Source organism: Candoia aspera, chromosome 8 (genome assembly GCF_035149785.1).
Source record: "Candoia aspera isolate rCanAsp1 chromosome 8, rCanAsp1.hap2, whole genome shotgun sequence".
NCBI lineage: Eukaryota > Metazoa > Chordata > Lepidosauria > Squamata > Boidae > Candoia > Candoia aspera.
The window spans coordinates 66,611,478-66,631,013 of record NC_086160.1 but is presented as its reverse complement, the minus strand read 5'-3'; the positions used below and the strand labels follow the sequence as shown (position 1 = coordinate 66,631,013).

The following is a 19,536-nucleotide window of genomic DNA, read 5'->3' as shown; positions in this document are numbered from 1 at the left end:
TCGCTAGCCGCCTCTTTCTCTCCCGCCCCGGCGCTTCCGGGGAAGACCAGCGCCCATCCGCTCTAGGCGGGCCTGCTCTGTGGTTACGCAGCGGCGTCGGAGGCCGTGCCGCCTTCCCCTCCCAGAGGGACGGGCGAGCCTGGAAACCGGGCGAGCAAGATGGCGGCTTCCGTGAGGCAGGAGCTGACCCAACTCATGAGCTCCAGCGGCTCTCACAAGGACCTGGCAGGGAAGTGAGTGAAGCGCCCCAACAGCCGTTTTTCCCCTCCCGGTTGCTGATAGCGGATCGGGCAGGGGTGGGAAGAGATAAAGAAGCCGGAGCGGGTCTCGATTCTGAGAGACTGGGAAGGCCGGAGTGGGGTTATTAGCCGAGGGAGACCACGGATGGGCCTACAGGACCGAGTGACTAGTTTGGGGTTCGGAGCTGGAGACCCGGGGTCAGGTCAGTCACTCTTTCTCAGCCCAACGTCCTCTCCGGGTTATTGATGTGGAGATAACACACATGAGGACATACATCCAGCAGAGAAATAAATTAACGGAATGGCAGCGAGTAGCAGCAGCAGCAGCAGGTTCATAGCAGATGTATTTTATTTTTCATCTATTTATTTATGATTGGATTCATATCTCACCTTTATTTTGTGAAACTCGAGGATGTGTACATAATGCTCCCACAACAACAATCCTTTGAGGTGGGCTGGGCTGAGAGAAAGTCATCTACCCAGCCTCCATGCTTAAGGGAGGACTAGAACTCATGGTCTGTAGCTCAGCAACCACTACCCCAGACTGGCTCTTATTATGGGTTTATAACTTAGCTCTGTACAAACATGGAATAAGGCAACCAATAATACGCTACAGTCAGAGCATTATAATTATAAAACAAGCCAATAACCAAAACAACCCATGACCTGTAATATTATTGTTATTCGATTTTTATCCCACCCTTTTATATATATATATATTTGGTCAACTCAAGGCAGCAAATACACATAATACTCCTCCCTCCTAGTTTCCCCACAACAACCACCCTGTAAGGTGAGTTAGGCTGAGAGTGACTGGCCCCAAATCACCCAGCTGGCTTTCATGCCTAAGGCGGGACTGGAACTCACAATATCCTGGTTTCTAGGCCAGCACCTTAACCACAACACCAAACCACAACTCTCCATTAATCAAAATAACAGATGAAAATGTATTTTAAAGTGACTTCATAGGGGACTGTTGAAACAGAAGCATTTTTAGTGCTTTTTTAAGTGTAAAGCATGTTCATCTGACAGTTGGTAGAAACCAAGCTGCGGTTCAAGGGCACGATGGGAGATCTGAGTCAAAAGTGTATTGTTCTGGATAATCCCAAAAAACTAAGCAGGGTGGGAACTGGTTACTACTTAGATAGGAGACCTCCATAGAATAGCAAGTTTGTAGGCTAGATTGGAAAACTTTAAAAAAAAACCTGGAATTGCTGGAATAAAGCAATGTCAATTGCTTATTTATTGTTGCCAGGAAAACACTATGGGCATGAAGTCACCAAGAGTTGAGCTTGGCTCAGATGAGACTTGACTTTATTTGAAAATACCCCCCATCTTCCACCACAATCAGCTCCATATGTAGATAGCAGAGTATTTGCCGATAGTCAGAATGGTTCATCCAAGTATCGTCAGGGTTGAGATTAACAATATTATATAAGCAGCAGTATCTGAGGGAAGGGTTAAAAACAGAGAAGTGGTATTCATGACAGTTCAATTGAAGCCCTGCTCCTTTGTACAGCATGTCTACCAACACATATGAAAGGCCCAGGATTCAAGTTGCAGTGCTGCACCAGCTATCCTGACCTTTTTTTTTTTATCCTCTTTCCCCAAATCCACTGTGGACAAGTTAAATGCTAAAGAGCGTGTTGCTAAAGAAGACAATTTTCATAAGATGGTGATTTCTGTCTAGGAAAGGTGGGAAAGAGAAAACATGGACTTGACTAAACTGAGGCAGATTCCAGGAATTGACTGCCTGTTGCTGCAATAGTTGAAGACTTCCCCCTTCAGTTCATTACAGGAGGAAAAATACCTGAAGTGTTAGATGTTAGAGTTTCTCTTTGGACTGAAAGTATCTGTAGAATGGCAAACTGCTCTCAGAATAAATTTACCTCCTGTAATCTCCAGTGCATGTTACAAGAATTTTTAGAAACTTAGTATTTTTATCCTGCATTCAAGTTAAAAAGCATTTAAAGCATGAGTAAGAAGTTATATAAGGATAGGGATCAATTCAGTCACACACGCAGCTGAGATATTAATCAAAATAACATTTATTATTCTTTACAATGGATTATAATAAATAATTAATTCAGTTTATGTCTATATACAATGTCCTCTTTCCATTCTAAGTTAGTGCACATGTTAATATCTAGTTATAAGGTTAACATAACAAAAATATTCTATATGCATTTATCAGGCATCTTTCTAAAAGTTCCTTAAAATTTCCTAAGTATCAACCATACATTGCTTTTGCTTCCTCCCTTTTCCCAGCCTTTGCTTATGTAATTTCATGCTTTGGAATCCTAATTCCTTTCTTAGCTAGTTTTGCTTTTGCCTCAAGGTAGAAAAGCCACCTGCTACCTAAAGCAGGGGAAGAAAGAGAACACACTCACATTTTTCTTCTACAGGCAGTCCTCAATTTACAGCCATTTGTTCAGCGGCCATTTGTTCAGCAACTGTTCAAAGCTACAGCGACACTGTGAACGAAGGGACTTAGGACAGGTCCCCGAAGCTACAGCCATTGCAGCTTCCCCATGGTCACGTGAATAAAAGTCGAGTGCTTGACAGCCTGCCCGCACTTAACAACTGCAGGGGCGCTTCAACTCCCCCACCCGCCTGTCTCCCCCCCATCTATGCCCTTTTGTTTTGTTTGGCCACTCAGCAGCCCCTGCCACCTTAGCTGATCTTCACTGTCTTCTTGCTCCTGCTGCTGACCAAGCCCCAGAGCCGGAGCCACAGCACACCAGGAAGCCCCTTTGTGCTGTATTGCTGAGCCAGGCTAGGGCAGCTGAGGCTTCCAGGGGAGGCTTTGCACCGCAGCTCAGGGGCTTCTTGCAGCCCCAGAGCCATGGCATGCCGAGAAGCTCCTGAACTGCAGCACATTCTTTCCCCGGCCTTCCTGAGTTCGTGCCACACATCAGCACCCCCCGCCCCCAACTCGTGTGCGGCATGCACCGGCCCTCCCAGGCCTCCTCAACCCCCACAGTGGCACTCCCCATGCTCCTTACCTGGGACACCCACCTCTTCCTGCTTAATGACTGGCGTGTCTTGGGGTTACAACGGCACCCGGGACTGCCCGGGATTGCCGTCATTAAGAGATGCAGTCATGTGACATCGTACTTTACAACTGCATAGCTTAGCAACAAAATTATGGTCCCAATTATGGTCTTAAGTTGAGGAGTACCTTTACTCTAAACCCCTTTGCCAGCACCTGACTGCCTTTTTTTGCCCTCCGGTGATAGTCCGGGGCTGCCTTGTTATATATTTGTGTCTTCCACTGTCAACTTGGTTCCTTTTCAGTCTGCCGTAGATATCCCCCGATTCTCCACCCTTTAGCTGTGGATCCTCTGCTCATCTCGTCACTACTCCTTCTCAGTCCCCTGTTGTCCAATAACATCTCCTGTAGGCCCTGAAGTCACCCCCCACCTACTTACTATGGCTGTTATATACATTGTCTCCAAAAAGCATATACTGTACCTTATTCCAAATTGTAGGTGCTCCAAGGAGTTAGGATTTTTTCTAACCATCTTCATGCCTTCAGCCATGTCCCTGTCAGACCACCAAAGAAAACAACCTTTACCCTGAACATTTACAGTTCTGAGAACAGCAGTTTCTTGTATCATGGCAACTCATTCTGTCACATCATGTTGAAGGAAAAGCAATGTATTCTAAAACAGTTTGGAGGGTCATGACATTCTGAAGAAACTTCTGTATTTTGGCAGCACTCTGTGGACATTGGATATTGGTTTTATTGTGAGTTCAAGAAATAATGTAAAACTGATTTTAAACATCAACCCACTTTTTTGTACAATCACGTAATATTAAAACATATAACTGAGTACTTCTAGCAAAGCTAACCAAAATGACACAAAAATTGTGCAATATTCTCAGTTCTCCAGAACTCCTCTTAACAAACAGTGCAAACATGTAAAAGAATTTGAAAAATGGCAAATCGAAACAAGGTTCTTTAGCTAATGAGGTCTGGCAGAACCTGCCTGACCTCCTGAACAACTGGGCTCATTATCTAAGCAAGCTCGCTAAACTGCCCAGAGTCCCTCCTTGTGGGGAGATGGGCAGTGATAAAATTTGATAGATAAATAAAGTTTGGACCTGCTTAATGCTGGAATGAGATACCATTAGGGAATCCTAATGTTGTAGGAAGATGGCAGTGGCAAATCATTTCCATATTTCAGCCAAAAAACTGCATGAATATGTTGGGAGCTGAGGGCATCTCTTTGATGGAAACTGCAGGTTGCATAAATTGCAAGTGTAAGATTACATCCAACACTCTTATTCAAAAAAACAGAAACAGAAGGATAGCCCCTCTATTCTGAAAACAAAATGGTCACCCAGATTTTAGATCTGCTGCCTGTCAAAAACAAAGTTCCAAGAGTGATAAGGAACTGAAGTAAAGGAGAATAGGATAACCTTTATAAGTTAAGAAAAAGCATTCAAGCTTATTTGTATAGTAGTATATAAAAGTTGGAAGAAATGAAATACAAAGTTCCTATTTAGGATGTAGACTTAATTGCCACTTATTTTTACAACTTTTTGGCAGGTATCGACAGATATTGGAGAAAGCAATTCAGCTTTCAGGAGTGGAACAACTGGAAGCTTTAAAAGCTTTTGTAGAAGCAAGTGAGTTTATTAAACTACATTTGGTGTTGCATGACAGCACTGTGGGAACATACTGAACTGCAGTCAGGAGAAGGAAATAATTGAGTAGTATCACAATTATATATTTAGCTAGATGTTTACAAAGTTTTGACTTTATTAATGATTAAGTACAGTATGAACACTTGGACATTTTAGTAAAATTGAAGGGATTTATTTCTTGACTAACATTTTTCATCATCCTATTAGTCTGCGTAGCCCTTGGAGTACTACAAAACGGGCATTGTAGAAGAACCGACAGTGGGAACAGTTTTACTATACATGGAAAGCTTAACATGTCTGGCTTTAAATTTATAACTAAGTTCTAGTGATTTCATAGTTGTTCTTAGTAAACACTGCAGTTCTCTGTTGAATATATGTCTTTGTAGTAAAGCCCACTGGGAATTACTCCTGCTAAGAATGCTTCAGATTGCAACCCTGTGATTAGTGAAAAGCTGACTTTCTGACTTGCTCTGGCACTTTTTTTCCTTTGTTCTTAGTCTCTTGTTTATAGAGATGTGAGTTTCAGCAACCTGAATTCTTAACAAGTAATTTGGCTTGCTTGTTCCTGTGCATGTAATGCCTTCCTATGGGTAAAAAGTGTCCTTTAATTTTTTTTTTTATGATGAGAGATTGTATGTAATTGGCCCACCTTTTGTAACTATGGAATGTGGTTATCACTATTTCTGTGTACCATAGATACTTACGAGAATGGAAGTTCTGTTTCAGAAAAAGTGCTTAGGACTTTTTTTGTTAAAAATAAATTTTATTTTATTTGTAACAAATTTTTTATTGTTAAAAATAAATTTTAAAAAAGCAAGGGAGGTTAGAAATACTGTAAGAAACACTACAGTAAAATTTCTGAGTATTTCTCAAATAGTCCAGGGTGGATCTCTCTTCAAAATAATCATACCAGCATAAATATTTGAACACCAGAAGTAATTATTGTTGTGAATAGCTTGTGCTGTGGCAGATTCAGCAGATTCTTATCTGCTTGCTTCTGAGTTACATAATTTGACATTGTGGGAGCAAAGCAATATTGTAGAATAGGACTCTGGTGTGCTGGTGCAGATGTTTTATGTCCCATGCAATCATTAGATGGTCCATCTGCTGAAAACATTGCCCTGGTTGGCTTAATAAATGTTTTGTTTGTCCTGGTTGGCTTAATAATTGTTTGGACTTAATAAGAAAATGGGTTATGATCAGAGGACTGTTTAAAATGACAACCCAAGCATGAATTTATAGTATTTTCCCTTTGTGTCTTTTGTATCAGTGGTAAATGAAAACGTCAGTTTAGTAATTTCACGCCAGTTGCTGACAGACTTCTGTACACATCTTCCAAATCTTCCTGATAGTACAGCCAAAGAAATCTACCACTTCACATTGGAAAAGATCCAGCCTCGTGTAATTTCGTTTGAGGAACAGGTAAGAATGAGACGTCATGGATAAAACCCTGTGGCCTACACTTACTGACAGTCTTCCAACAGGAGGGAACAGTTTGTCTTTCGCCTTGTAATTTCCCCAATGCCCTTAAGATGTGCTTCGGAGGACTGTAGGATCATCAACAATCAGATTTTAAGGGGTTTGTCACAGGGAGGGGTGTGCTGTGGGGAAAGAGGACTGAAGGTTGGAGAGGAATTGAAAGTCCCATTGCCCCACTATGGGTTTCTGTTATATATGACTAATATTTAGTATATGTTTGCACTGGAAGCATTTCATTGGTCACTTGATTAACCACTTATTTTTGTTTGTTTCAACTTTGAAATTAGATACATGGTCCTCTGAACATGCTTATGCTACTGTGCTGTTTTGTATTGCAAATGGTCTAATTCTACTTTCTCAAGTTGTTCGAACATACTTTGGTTCGATGCAAGAGCAGACCTCTAAAAGGATTTTAAAAAGAACTGTAGGAAGAAAATATTTGTCGAATGACTTGTTTGCCATGAAATGCCAAAATGTATGCTGTTTTCTTTCTTCATTATTTTGTTTGTTATTGGATTCTTTGTAACAAACATTCATTCCAAAAAGAACTGTAGCAAAAATCTCTTAGGATCTACCCTGTTGGTGGATTTCATTTTGTAGTTTAGTGTTGATCACTCCTGCGTAAATAAGAATTGTCATTTATCTGATTATTTAAATATGTTATTGTTACCAAGGCCGTTCATCCTGCAATACATTGAATCCTAGTTAACAGGTTCATTTTCAAATATTGGGGAAATAAATTCCTCAATATATTTGTTATATCAGTGAGGATCTTGTCAAAGTTTGTTGATGGTTGGTTGGATGGGATAAAGGAGAAACAAGCACAAAGGCCACTGGAAAATAGATGTCTTTCAGATAAGATGTGGGTTATAGTTTATCCTATGCCTTCTCCTTCCCTTCCTCCTCCCTGCAGGTTGCTTCTATAAGACAACATCTTGCATCAATTTATGAGAAAGAAGAAGATTGGCGGAATGCAGCACAAGTGCTGGTGGGGATTCCTCTTGAAACGGGACAAAAGTAAATAGAACAGTTATCCCTTTTTGTTTGACACAGAATTATTGGTATATTCTTTGTCCTTTCTTCAGTACTTTTTATTCTAAAGTGATTATGTTGTTATTGCTGCTCTGTCACAATATGGTGCAGAAAAGTCTCTGAGCCTTTTTCAACAATTATCTTTGAAGCAGAAACATATAACTAGTTTCAGCAAGCTTCTGAAAGCCTTTTCTTATCCTGGTTGGGATCCTTGTGTCTTTTTAATGGTATGTCAGAATGCTCATCTCAGCAGGTGGCAGCACATGGCTGATCTTGGAAGCTAAAGTGAGTTTGGCCTAATTAGAACTTAGCTGAAATATCAGCTAGGGAATACTTATACCAGTGTTTCTCAACCCTGGCAACTTTAAGATGAATGGACTTCAACTCCCAGAATTCTCCAGCCAGGTAATTCTGGGAGTTGAAGTCCACACATCTTAAAGTTGCCAAGGTTGAGAAACACCGCAGTAAACAGACCAGGAACTCAAAATATCCCCCAAAAGGCAAACTACATGTATATTGCTCCCTGAAAAAGGCCTTAGCTAGGAGGTAACTTGGGAGAAATTTTACTTTGGTAATACTTAGAACTGAGCTATTTTGACAGGATAGTGTTCTTGTATTCCTGATTACAAAAGAATGCAGTTCTGTGCCAACTGCATTTTAATAGCCTACTTCTTTAAGGCATTATAATGAAGCTCTGAATTTGTCTTTTGAAACTTTTGGTCTTTTTGTTAAAAACAAAATTCTAAAGGCTTTGTGCTTTGTGGTGTTGTGTTGTTGGTACACTTGATTGGTTTTTGTTTAAGCTTTGTGACCGTTTAGTTGGTTGGATGTGATTTAGATAGGATGGATGGAAAATAATTGGAATAGAGATTACATCAGAAATCAATTCATTTGCTTTACAATGTTGTCATTAGCATATGAAATCAGGCCTGTTTTTGACTCTGAATAGTTATTTCTCAGATACTAAAAAAGACAACATGACTCTGAACTGCTGTGCTAGGCATATTGCTTTGATTTGGAATGGAATTAGCAAACCAGGGCATAATGTAGTTCAAAAGACTGTGCTTCACTCTGTGCTCCAGCAAAAGAGAAGGGCTCCCCCCCACCCCCGGGGGGGGGGGCACTCATTCTTCCTGGAAGAAGTACCAGCTATTTAGTCAAGATAAGGTGTGAATTTGTCATGTATTATTGAACATAACCATCTCCAGTTTTTTATTTGTACAATTCTGTGCTTTATTGTAAAATATTGCAGACTGTTTAAGTATACTTGCAAAAAAGTATACTTTTTTTGCAAGTATACCAGAGTCCCTCTTTTGGGGGAGATGGGTGGTAATTAAGTTTGAATAATTAATAAATAAGTTAAGTAAGTAAGTGTGATCCAGTTCAAATATAAGACTGAAACTCTACATCTTTTTCCTCACTATTCAAGGCAGTACAATGTGGATTATAAACTGGAAACTTATCTGAAAATTGCCCGGCTATACCTGGAGGATGATGATCCTGTTCAGGCTGAGGCTTATATCAACAGGGCATCTCTTCTTCAAAATGAATCGACCAATGAGCAGTTACAAATTCATTATAAGGTGAAATACTTATAATAGCTTTTGTTTCGAAGAGAACAAAATGCTAGATTATAACAAAACTATTGATCATTATGGCTTCTTACGTGCAAAGTTATTACTTATTCTTGGGTACTGTCTAATATGTTCTCATGGCAGTCTGTTGTATTAAACAGAATGCTTTTACTGTCAGTGATAGGCATTAGAGCATGTACTATATCTATAGGGTCTCCTCTGGTACCAGTAGAAGAGCATATCTGTAGCTCAGGGTTGAACTGTGGAGTCCTTGGCGCTCTCTGAGCTTGGCTGTTTGCTTGCAGATGTTTCGTTGCCTGACTAGGTACCAAACTACCAAGTTCAGAGAGCACCAAGGACTCCACAGATCTCCTCTAGGTTTACAATTGTCCAATAATCTATATCCCTTCACTCAGTAGTAATAATAATAATTGATGGTGGGGCTGATATGCAGAGGCAAAGTTTCACAAAATGTCCTGCTGACGAATCTTATTTCCACACTCTTTTTTCCTTCATGCTGCTCTGAATTGATGAATTGAATGGAAGCTGCAACATCCCCAGGGAGACATATATGACAATATTCAAACTGAACAGGACAAATAAAGTTGAATTAATTGTAGTTAAGCTGTTCAATTAATTATTTTTAATTTAAAAATAGCACTGAGATAGTTTTCATTGCTGTTTAAATGCTATTCTGCATCGTGAGAAATGCTACTTTGTCAGCCAAAACGCATTTTAGTTGTACGTTTTTCCTCGTTTCAGGTATGTTATGCTCGTGTTCTTGACTACAGGAGGAAATTCATTGAAGCTGCCCAAAGATATAACGAGCTTTCTTATAAAAGCATAGTCCATGAAAGTGAGCGGCTCGAAGCCCTGAAGCATGCCTTGCATTGTACTATTTTAGCTTCAGCAGGTAAAATGATAGACGAAGATTTAACTCAGTTTTATTTGAATCTTCGGAATATATACATAGTGCCATTTTGAGGAGGCTCATACATAAAAATCTACTTTCCTAATGCTGTAAACAAGGACAGAAATGAGTCTTGAATTCTTACATATAAGTTTGAGGGTTAATTTACTATGAGTTGAAACTTACTGAATGCTATGGGCTTCCACTGTGGGACCATAGTTTGTGACTATGGATGCATTCATCTAAGCAAAGATATTCCTAAGGGCTTTTATGAATGTCCCAAGATGTGTTCTAGATGCCATAGTCTTTCCTGAAACTGGACAGTGCCCTCTTGAAACTAAAGCCTGCTGTTTGCAATGAAATTATGATTTAAAATCTGTATTTTTTTAAAATAGCGATTGAGTTACTACTTGAACTCTCAAATTTCAGTTTTAGCAGTTCTTTAATTGTAGAGTCCTTGGTGTTCTCTGAGCCTGGTTGTTTTCTTGCAGACGTTTCATTGCCAGGCTAGGTAACATCTTCAGTGCGAAGAGGGAGTGGGCCTTGTTCTCAGTTTATATACCATGGCTTGCCCTGCTTGTGTTGGTAGTGGGGTTGTTCTCTCCTTGGGAGTTCCTTGATTGGGCTGTTGTTTGCTGCTTGGTTGATTGCCTGAGTTAATAAGTTCTGAGTTCTTTAAATATATTACTAACCCAGAAAATTTGACATATACTGTAGATCTGTTGATGGACTGTTTCAAAGGAAGTATAAAGTTTTACTTTTCACTAAACAAAGAGTATGGGATATTTATATACAGGAGTTAATTTATTTTATTTTTATTTATTTTATTTTTTTATCCTGCCTTTATTATTTTTATAAATAACTCAAGGCAGTGAACATACCTAATACTCCTTCCTCCTCCTATTTTCCCCACAACAACAACCCTGTGAGGTGAGTTGGGCTGAGAGAGACTGACTGGCCCAAGGTCACCCAGCCGGCTTTCATGCCTGAGGCGGGATTAGAATTCACAGACTCCTGGTTTCTAGCCCAGCACCTTAACCACAAGACCAAACTGGCTCTTCTTAATAGCTTAATCGCTAAAGCTAGATCAATTAGCTCTTAATAGCTAAAGCTAAATCAATTTGTTCATTATTCAGTGTATATGTTCAATGTGATTACACCTTCCAGATGGCTTGCTGTAAGTCTGCAATAAAAGCAATTTATTATAGCAAGTATCAGATGGCTTTTACCAAGGCCAAACTAAACGTTTCACCCTCACACATGCTAAATGGAAGATTCGAGGATCCTTCTTCTACAAAGATTTTCTGTTGCGGTGACAAAGAGGCAAAATTGGTGCAGCATGTTCTGATTGGTAATTTCTATATTGGGGTTTCTTGGGACTTGGCCTGGCCCATGTTAAAAACTACCAGGCTGATCTTATTTTGGAATGTTTTACAAGTGTGTGGCCTGATAGAAATTCCAAGGTGATCCTTGCTACAGCCAACCATTGTTGGTGGTGGCTATTACATTAGGGACACAACTTGTGAATTAATTAGGAAAGTACAAATTATTACTCTGTTAGCAAATCGTTGTTGAATGTTTTTATGACTATTGCTTAGTGTAACGGGATTTGTAATACTTACATTTTGTTTTATATTTGGCTCTTGAGTGTGATTGAGTGAGTGAGTGATTGATTGATTGAAGCAGCAAAACTATAATTAATAGTACTTACTCCCTGATAAAATAATTCTTTATCTTAGGCTATAATCCCATCTCTGGAAGTTTATTTCCATAGCATTACTTAGTGTGTAAATGGAAGCCTCAGGGCTACTTGTAGCTGTCAGAAACCTCGGTTGTGGTACCCAACCAAAGCTGTTGCCAAGTAGATGGGAAATTTATTATTTTAAAAATTGGATTTAATTACATTAACCTGAGTTTTTATCCTGGCCCTTCCTACTGTTTGAGAGAGCAGGGACCAGCATACAACTAAAATGCAGAGTGCAGCGTTCAGCCCAATGATGCATACCCTGCCTTAAGAAATTACCATTTTCTCTCTGTGTGGAACATTACGGGCCGACAGAGGAGGCCTTAGATCTGCAAGACCCAAAGGCTACAGTGTTCCTCAGTCATACTTTGAAAAAGGAAAAAAGTCATCCTGATTTACAGCAAGAATACATGTTTTTCATCTGCACTGTATAATTGGGTTTTATTTTTAAAAAGGTAAAGAGAGAGAAAGAGAAATGCTGGAAGATTGGGTTAGTAAGGCTCTTAGCAAGCAGACATCTTCCTGCCATGGAGTTGTCTCCTCACTGCCGTAGGAATCCTACGCATCACATTTCTATTATCTGCAAACACTATGGAAAGGAGGAAAATTAAATTATTTTGCATTTGTAAGCAGTCCTAATAGTTGATGACTGATAGATTGATTATGTGCCATTAAGTCATTACTGACTTCAAGCAACCATATAGAAAGATATACTTCAGATTTTTGTAAGCATTCATTGGTTCTTAAAATGATACTCTATTGAATGTCTCAACTAAGGCTCTCACGTCTGGGCTAGAGAAATCCAGCTGCCCACTAGACAACAGTGAATACAGATACGGAAAACTTTGACAAGGATATGAAGAGAAACTAAACAAAATTAAAGAGCAGTAATACATGCTTTCCATAGTAAAAAGGTTCATCTGACTACTTAGGCTACTATAAATTATTTGCCTTTTCAGTGGAATACATGAGAAATCTACAGATTTTTATACAGACCCTAATGATTATTGAAATCAATCATCTTGGTAGGATAACATTCCAGAGCGATTATGTCCCTGCCCTCGATTTGTTTTTGAATAATGAATGAGGTGGGTTAAACATGGCAGAAATAATTAACATAAAAATGTGACCAAAATAATGCAGGTGAGACTTTCAGAGACATTCTCTGCAGCTTTCACAGACTGTTCTGTAATAACTGGACTTACAGGCTGGGTTTCTGTACGCAGGTCCTCCAATGCAGGAGGAGAAATATGGGCAGCCTTTTTTTGCAGAATCAATGTAGCACTGCTAGAGAAGAACATAGGGTTTTTTTCCATCCTTGTCTGGGCTTGGAAGCTTAGCAGGTCAGTCTTCGTTAGTACTTGCATGGGAAGTTGCTGGGGATATGAGAGCTGTAGGCTAGACTGAGAAGTTGAAAAATATCCTGGAAGAAAGTAGTAAAAGCACTTCTCATACAATGCTAAGAAAACTGCATACAGGTAGTCCTTGTTTAGCGACCGCAATTAGTTCTGGTGACTCCATCATTAAGCAAAGTGGTCGCTATGTGAAAATTATGTGACTGCAACTGTGCTTATGATTTTACTTCAGCTTTCCTTTGCTTTACAGCATCAGAAGGATACGACCCCAAACAGCCGGGTGAGCCCAAATGGCGGGGAAACTCAACTCAAGAGGAAGCCAGGTAAAAGGGCAAATCTTACAGCCCTTTTTCCCCACTCCCCCGCCCTTTGGAATGCTCACCCTGGTGCTGGGATAATTAGCAAGAAGAGAATTAATGTTTGCACTTACATTCTTTGGTGAGGAAGGGATTACAAAAGAGTAAGCAGGCATACAAGGGGGAATACACATGGAAAGGAATGTTCTTGAGGCTTAGGATGCAAAAGAAAACCCTTAGTGTGAAACCGATTAGGTTCTTGTCAGTTACAGGCAGCAGCTACCAGCCCCAGGGAGCTGAGCTTGTTAACTTGCCTTAGCACTTTTTAGGGATGGGCTGCCCTGCCGAGAAAAGCAGCTCAGGAAGAGGTAGCTTGTTCAAGCAATCCCTCTGCTCTGCGAGGGGGGAGGAGAGAAAAAGTGGTCAGGCACAAGACAACACATACTGACTGATTGTAATGGTGAACACATGACTGAGAGAGACACTGTGAAGGTTGTAAATGTTTGCAAAGTTACTTTCCATCACTGTTGTAACTGTGAGTGGCTGCTGTCCGAGGCAGTCACTAAACAAGAACTACCTGTAATTGTGTCCATGTAGTCATCTTTGATGGCATCTTTTCTTAACCACAAGGAAAAGTTGGACAGACAGATTGAAATTTGGCATTGGAGCACAAATCCATCAATTGAGAAAAATGCTACTGCAGATTTTACACACTGTATCTGGGCTAGAGCAGTTAGTAGTATTCTTCTTACGTTTCAGGACAGCAGCGCTCCCGAATGTTAGCCACCCTCTTCAAGGATGAAAGATGCCAGCAGCTTGCAGCCTATGGCATACTGGAGAAAATGTATCTTGACAGGATTATCAGAGGAAACCAGTTACAAGAGTTTGCTGCAATGCTCATGCCACATCAAAAGGCAACAACAGCTGATGGTACTTTTATCTTTGCCTGATATAGTGTATCATATTTGAAACATTGAATAGGATACAATATTTTTCCTTTTCATTTCTTCATTTACAAAATGAACTTAATTGCTCATTGAGTACTTTGGTAATCTGTTACGTTGATGTCTTGTATTGGGGACACACATTTGATTCAAATGAATCCCAGCCTGGCTGTCTGACACGAAATGAGATTCTGTCCTAAATGACAAAGCTGGGCAAAGCTGCAGGATTGTGAAGGCCACCAAAAATCTGGCAATGTGTCTGGAGGGGAAAATCCGTATTCTTGTTTTCATGCATACATATATGAAAAATGGCAGGATAGAACACGGCGAAGGATGGAACTATGCGACTGACTGACTGCTCTGTCTTCTGGAATAGAAAGTTCTGGGGGCAGGAATGTTTGAATGGCCTGCTTTGGAAGGATCATGGAGTCTTCTGCACTGCTTGCGCAGAATGCTCTGTACTTTTCACTGGATTTACCTCTTTTGAATGTTAGAGCTGTAGTTGAAAGAGGTGAAAGAGGAACTGTTCATGGCTGATTTCTGACTATGGTTTCAGTCTGTCCTCTGTCTACCCAGTTCTTATTCTGCCTTCCTAATTCCTTTCCTAAAGTCCTTCTTTTTGCATTCCAAACTGTTTATTTTTCATTCTGCTCTTCCATTTGTTATAGCTGTTGTTCATCTAGGTATCTGTGTTACATCATGATAGTTCTGTAGGCCATATTAGTTTCCATCCAATTTTGGCCTTAGTTACTAGATAAAATTTATTTTGAAATAGATTCCATACAAATCAGTAAGGGTTAGGATCAGGATTATCTTTCCACCTGTTTTTGTTTTTATATTGTATCTCATTCATACACACACACTCACACTTACTTCTAGGCAAGTTACTTTAATTCTTTTACTTCCACTCTGTATGAGGTGCCCCTTCAGGGTAAGGTAGAGTCAGAACTGCTGGTGGCAGTGCCTATGCTGATCAGAGCCCTCCCTTGTTGCTCCAAATTTAAAGTCTGTTGTTTGCAACCAGGAACATTTTGCAGTAGAGGCAACTGTCCATTATAGAACAGGCTGGATTTTTGTTTCTTTTTTGTAGCAGGGAAAGAAGGTGCAAGCAGAACCAAACCTCTGGCAGTTGTAGCTTCATTGATGGAACAGAAAAAGGAAGGCATGATACAGTATTAGACATGGAGCTCCTATTATGGAGAGGCCTAATTTGCAGTCCTAGTAGCTCTCCCTCATGAGTTAGCAGCAGTACATCTGTGAGAAGAGGAAGCCCAGGAACAGATACTGCTCTGGACCAGTGGTGAATGTCCATGGGTTAGACCAGTGTTTCTCAACATCAGCAACTTTAAGATGGATGGACTTCAACTCCCAGAATTCCCCAGCCAGCATGCTGGCTGGGGAATTCTGGGAGTTGAAGTCCACCCATCTTAAAGTTGCTGATGTTGAGAAACACTGGGTTAGACAGTAGAACTTTTGGGTCACACAGAAAAGGCAGAGCATGGTATAATGGCATTTGTAAGTAGTAGAGGATTTCAGCTCAACTGTCTACCCAAATAGTCTCAGTTGTTTAAAACCATAGATCAAAGACTTGTTCATTACATTACATTGAGGCTTTATTGCAAATGATGCCATTTATGTCAAGTACATAATTATGCCAGTGACATAAATTGATGCAAATTCTGTACATTCAGATTTAACAGACTTTTGGATTTAATGGACCCCCACCTTCTCAGATGAACTGTCAATTGAAGGTTTCACTGTAGTAATGTATACCCATTCCTTTCTACTTTTCTCTCTTTTATGGAACAACACTAACACGTATATACACATATATAACGTATGAGCGTATGTATTATATACATTGTGTGTATTTACATGTTTTGTAGCTAAATTTATACTGATAGATAGATTTTTCTCCTCAGGTTCTAGTATTTTGGACAGAGCTGTCATTGAACATAATTTGTTATCTGCAAGCAAACTATATAACAATATTACCTTTGAAGAACTTGGAGCATTATTAGAAATACCTGCAGCCAAGGTATATATATTTTTCAGTGATTCATTCTTTCTTTTGCTAAACTGTAAATCATTACTATTATCATGTAAATCGTGCCTTAGGCATGAAAGCCGGCTGGGTGACCTTGGGCCAGTCACTCCCTCTCAGCCCTACTAACCTCACAGGGTTGGTGTTGTGGGGAAAATAGGAGGAGGAAGGAGTATTTGGTATGTTCACTGCCTTGAGTTATTTATAAAAATAATAAAGGCGGGATTAAAATTAAATAAATAAATTATGCTGGATCTTTGAGAGTCAGATAATGGAAATAGCATTATGGTTGAGTTTATATAAGAAGTTGAAAAAGATCTGTACAGGGAGTCCCTGACTTACAACCGTCCTTTTAACGACGGTCCAAAGTTACGATAGGCTCAGAATGGGTGCTTTATGGCCTGTGAAGCACTTCCAAGCATCACAAAACATCACACCCCCCTGCATGATCACATTATCACATTTCAGGCATTTGGCAACTGGCTCACATTTACAACTGGTTGCAGCGTCCTGCGTTCACATGATTGCGTTATTCTACGTTTTTTGCTGTTTACGGCAAAAAACGCCCATTGGGGAAGCTGGATTCATTTATTGACCACTGTAAAAAATGGCTGTAAAATCGGGTCTGGCCATGTGATGACTCAACTTACGACTGCAACAACTTACGATGGAAATTCCAGTCCCAATTGTGGTCGTAAGTTGAGGATTACCTGTACACTAAATTGAACTGATTTTAAGAACTGTCAGAACTGAGGAAAACTAGTCTTTGGACACTTCAGACATACTACAAGAGATGCAAAGACCAAAAACAATCATGTACAGTGTAAGATACTTGTTGCCATATTAATTTGGGATGATACAATATAAGATGTTTTTGTCATAATTTATATGCACATCTTCCATACTTTGGAAAAGGTCTAGTTTTCCAGTTCTCATTTTTAATGTTAGAATGTAACAGCCCTATTCATTGCCTCTGTTACTCCTCAGCAAGCTCTTGCCTAATTCTTCTAACGCTTAAGTTACACTGTAATGTAGGACTCGCACAGACCCATCCTGAGATTAATTTTGGGACTTGCTTGGATTGTTCACTGATTTGTTAGCTCTATATCCCACCTTTTGTTCAAGGCTCAACCTATAGACCAGCATTTCTCGATCTCATCAACATTAAAGTGCTGGTTGGGTAATTCTGGGAGTTGAAGTCCACACATCTTAAAGTTGCTGAGACTGAGAAACAGAGCTGCCTCCTCCCATTTTTTCCCCACAATACCAAGTCTCTGGAAGGATGAAAAAGTAAATTAGATACATTCGCATACGTATCCTAAAAACATATCAGGACCAGCCTTCTGTTTCTGTCAAAAGCTGATGTGCTGCTTGGTTTTCTTTTTCAGGCAGAAAAGATAGCCTCCCAGATGATAACCGAGGGTCGCATGAACGGCTTTATTGATCAAATAGATGGAATAGTTCACTTTGAAAGTAAGTTTGTCTATAGATTAGTGAAACCAGATGTACAGTGGTGTTTCCGCCAGGTGAATAAGTGAGCAGCTGGAGAGGATTGGCTGACCATCCTTCCTTCATCAGCCCGTGGGCTTAAAACTGTGTTTTTCAACCTTGTCAACTTCAACTTCAACTTCATGGCTGGCTGGGGAATTCTGGGAGTTGTAGTCCAGACATCTTAGAGTTGCTGAGGTTGAGAAACACTGGCTTGGAAGTTTTTTCTGCATTCAACATAGCAGTGGAGCAGGTGGCCAAAGCAGGGATGGCATGATCCATCCATATCAGTCCAAACTCTTTCCTCCGTGGGCAGCATTGATGTGTCAGTAGATAAGAACATAACCATCTGTCTGCCAGATCACTCAATAGAAGGCAATATTGTTTACCAGCTTGCTAAACTCTTGTGTTAAGGGTAACTAATTTAAGTTTCTAACACATCATTTTATCTAAGGCTATAACTAGGAGCAGAGGTAAACATCTTGCCTGATAAAAGTTCTTTTGGAAATAATGACTTAATACCTCTTAGTAAAGGTAAAGGTTTCCCTTGACGTAAAGTCCAGTCGTGTCCGACTCTAGGGGGCGGTGCTCATCTCCGTTTCTAAGCCTTAGAGCCGGTGTTGTCCATAGGACACTTCCGGGTCATGTGGCCAGCATGACTTAATAAATCTTGCCTTAATATAGATCTTGCAGTTGTGCTATCAGTATAACATACAGTGATTCTTCCTTCAACCTCCAGATGGCAGTGTCTATTTACAATGGGAATGCTGTGAATTTCATGTTCCAAAACATCCAGAATATTTGCTAATGCTTGTCATTTATAATAAACTACGTTTATGAGGATGAAGGATTGCAAGAGTGAAAATTCTGCTGTTGCTTATTTGATTTTTTTTCCCTTTTAGCTCGTGAAGCCTTACCAACATGGGACAAACAGATTCAGTCACTTTGCTTCCAAGTTAACAATCTCTTGGAGAAGATCAGTCAGACCGCTCCAGAATGGACAGCACAAGCTATGGAAGCTCAAATGGCTCAATAGACTTTCATCTTCCCCCCATTCTTTGGATTTTTTTTTCTAAAAATGTGAAATAAACCTAAGAAATTGAACTTCTGGCTTTGGTTCTACTTGTTACCATTAAGAACCTTGATAGTGGCACAGCCTGAACATTCTTTTAAGCGGTAATTTAAGGATATAAACGTGTTTAAGTTTTATATTAAAATTTTGGTTGCCATGTAACTTTGTGAATATTTGTGTGTTATGAAAATTGAAGTTCCATTCTCTTTAGATACAGTTGCTCCAATAAAGATGGGATGGAAATTGATCAGTTACTTGGTATCTGGATTCTTCATTTCCTGCATTTTTATTGGTCTTTGCAAAAAATTAACCAGTTAAAAGGTGTTAAACATTGAAGATGTAAGTCTTTGCATCTTATATTACAGATGCATATTATCCAAGTAGGCTGAAATATTATATTTACCTGTCCTCTCCCTAATCAGAGCAGTGATGAAATATGGGCAAAGAAATTGACTATGATTCTAGCCAGTAGTTCTTGGAATCTGATATAAGTCACTAGAGAATGTATTCTGGTCCAGTTGCAATGGTACACTATGAATATTTTCTGGCAGTTTGTTGGAAGTACAAGCCCAGGTCTAAGTAACTGCATCCAGATGGTGACATATGGGGAAAAGCGGGTTAATCTGCATTCCGTGACCACAGAGGCAGAAAATGCACATAGGAATCTGCTACCTACTTGCTATCTGTTACTCACATTCAAAACTAT

General features: G+C 39.9%; 1 protein-coding gene across 1 annotated transcript; it reads left to right on the top strand.

The window, feature by feature from the left end:
• The first annotated feature begins 87 nt into the window (after positions 1-87).
• COPS4 (COP9 signalosome subunit 4) lies at positions 88-19,077 on the top strand. Its single transcript, XM_063310605.1, has 10 exons — positions 88-233; positions 4,795-4,874; positions 6,163-6,314; positions 7,285-7,388; positions 8,833-8,986; positions 9,740-9,890; positions 14,042-14,212; positions 16,149-16,264; positions 17,659-17,743; positions 18,661-19,077. The coding sequence occupies exons 1-10, from the start codon at positions 160-162 to the stop codon at positions 18,792-18,794; spliced, it is 1,221 nt and encodes a 406-aa protein (XP_063166675.1). The 5' UTR covers positions 88-159; the 3' UTR covers positions 18,795-19,077.
• The last annotated feature ends 459 nt before the right edge of the window (positions 19,078-19,536 follow it).

Excerpts from the sequence above, each read along its gene's own strand:
- COPS4 (XM_063310605.1), top strand. The coding sequence starts at position 160 with ATGGCGGCTTCCGTGAGGCAGGAGCTGACCCAACTCATGAGCTCCAGC. Across the intron at positions 8,987-9,739 it reads AGTTACAAATTCATTATAAG|GTATGTTATGCTCGTGTTCT; the intron begins GTGAAATACTTA and ends TCCTCGTTTCAG. Across the intron at positions 17,744-18,660 it reads TGGAATAGTTCACTTTGAAA|CTCGTGAAGCCTTACCAACA; the intron begins GTAAGTTTGTCT and ends TTTCCCTTTTAG.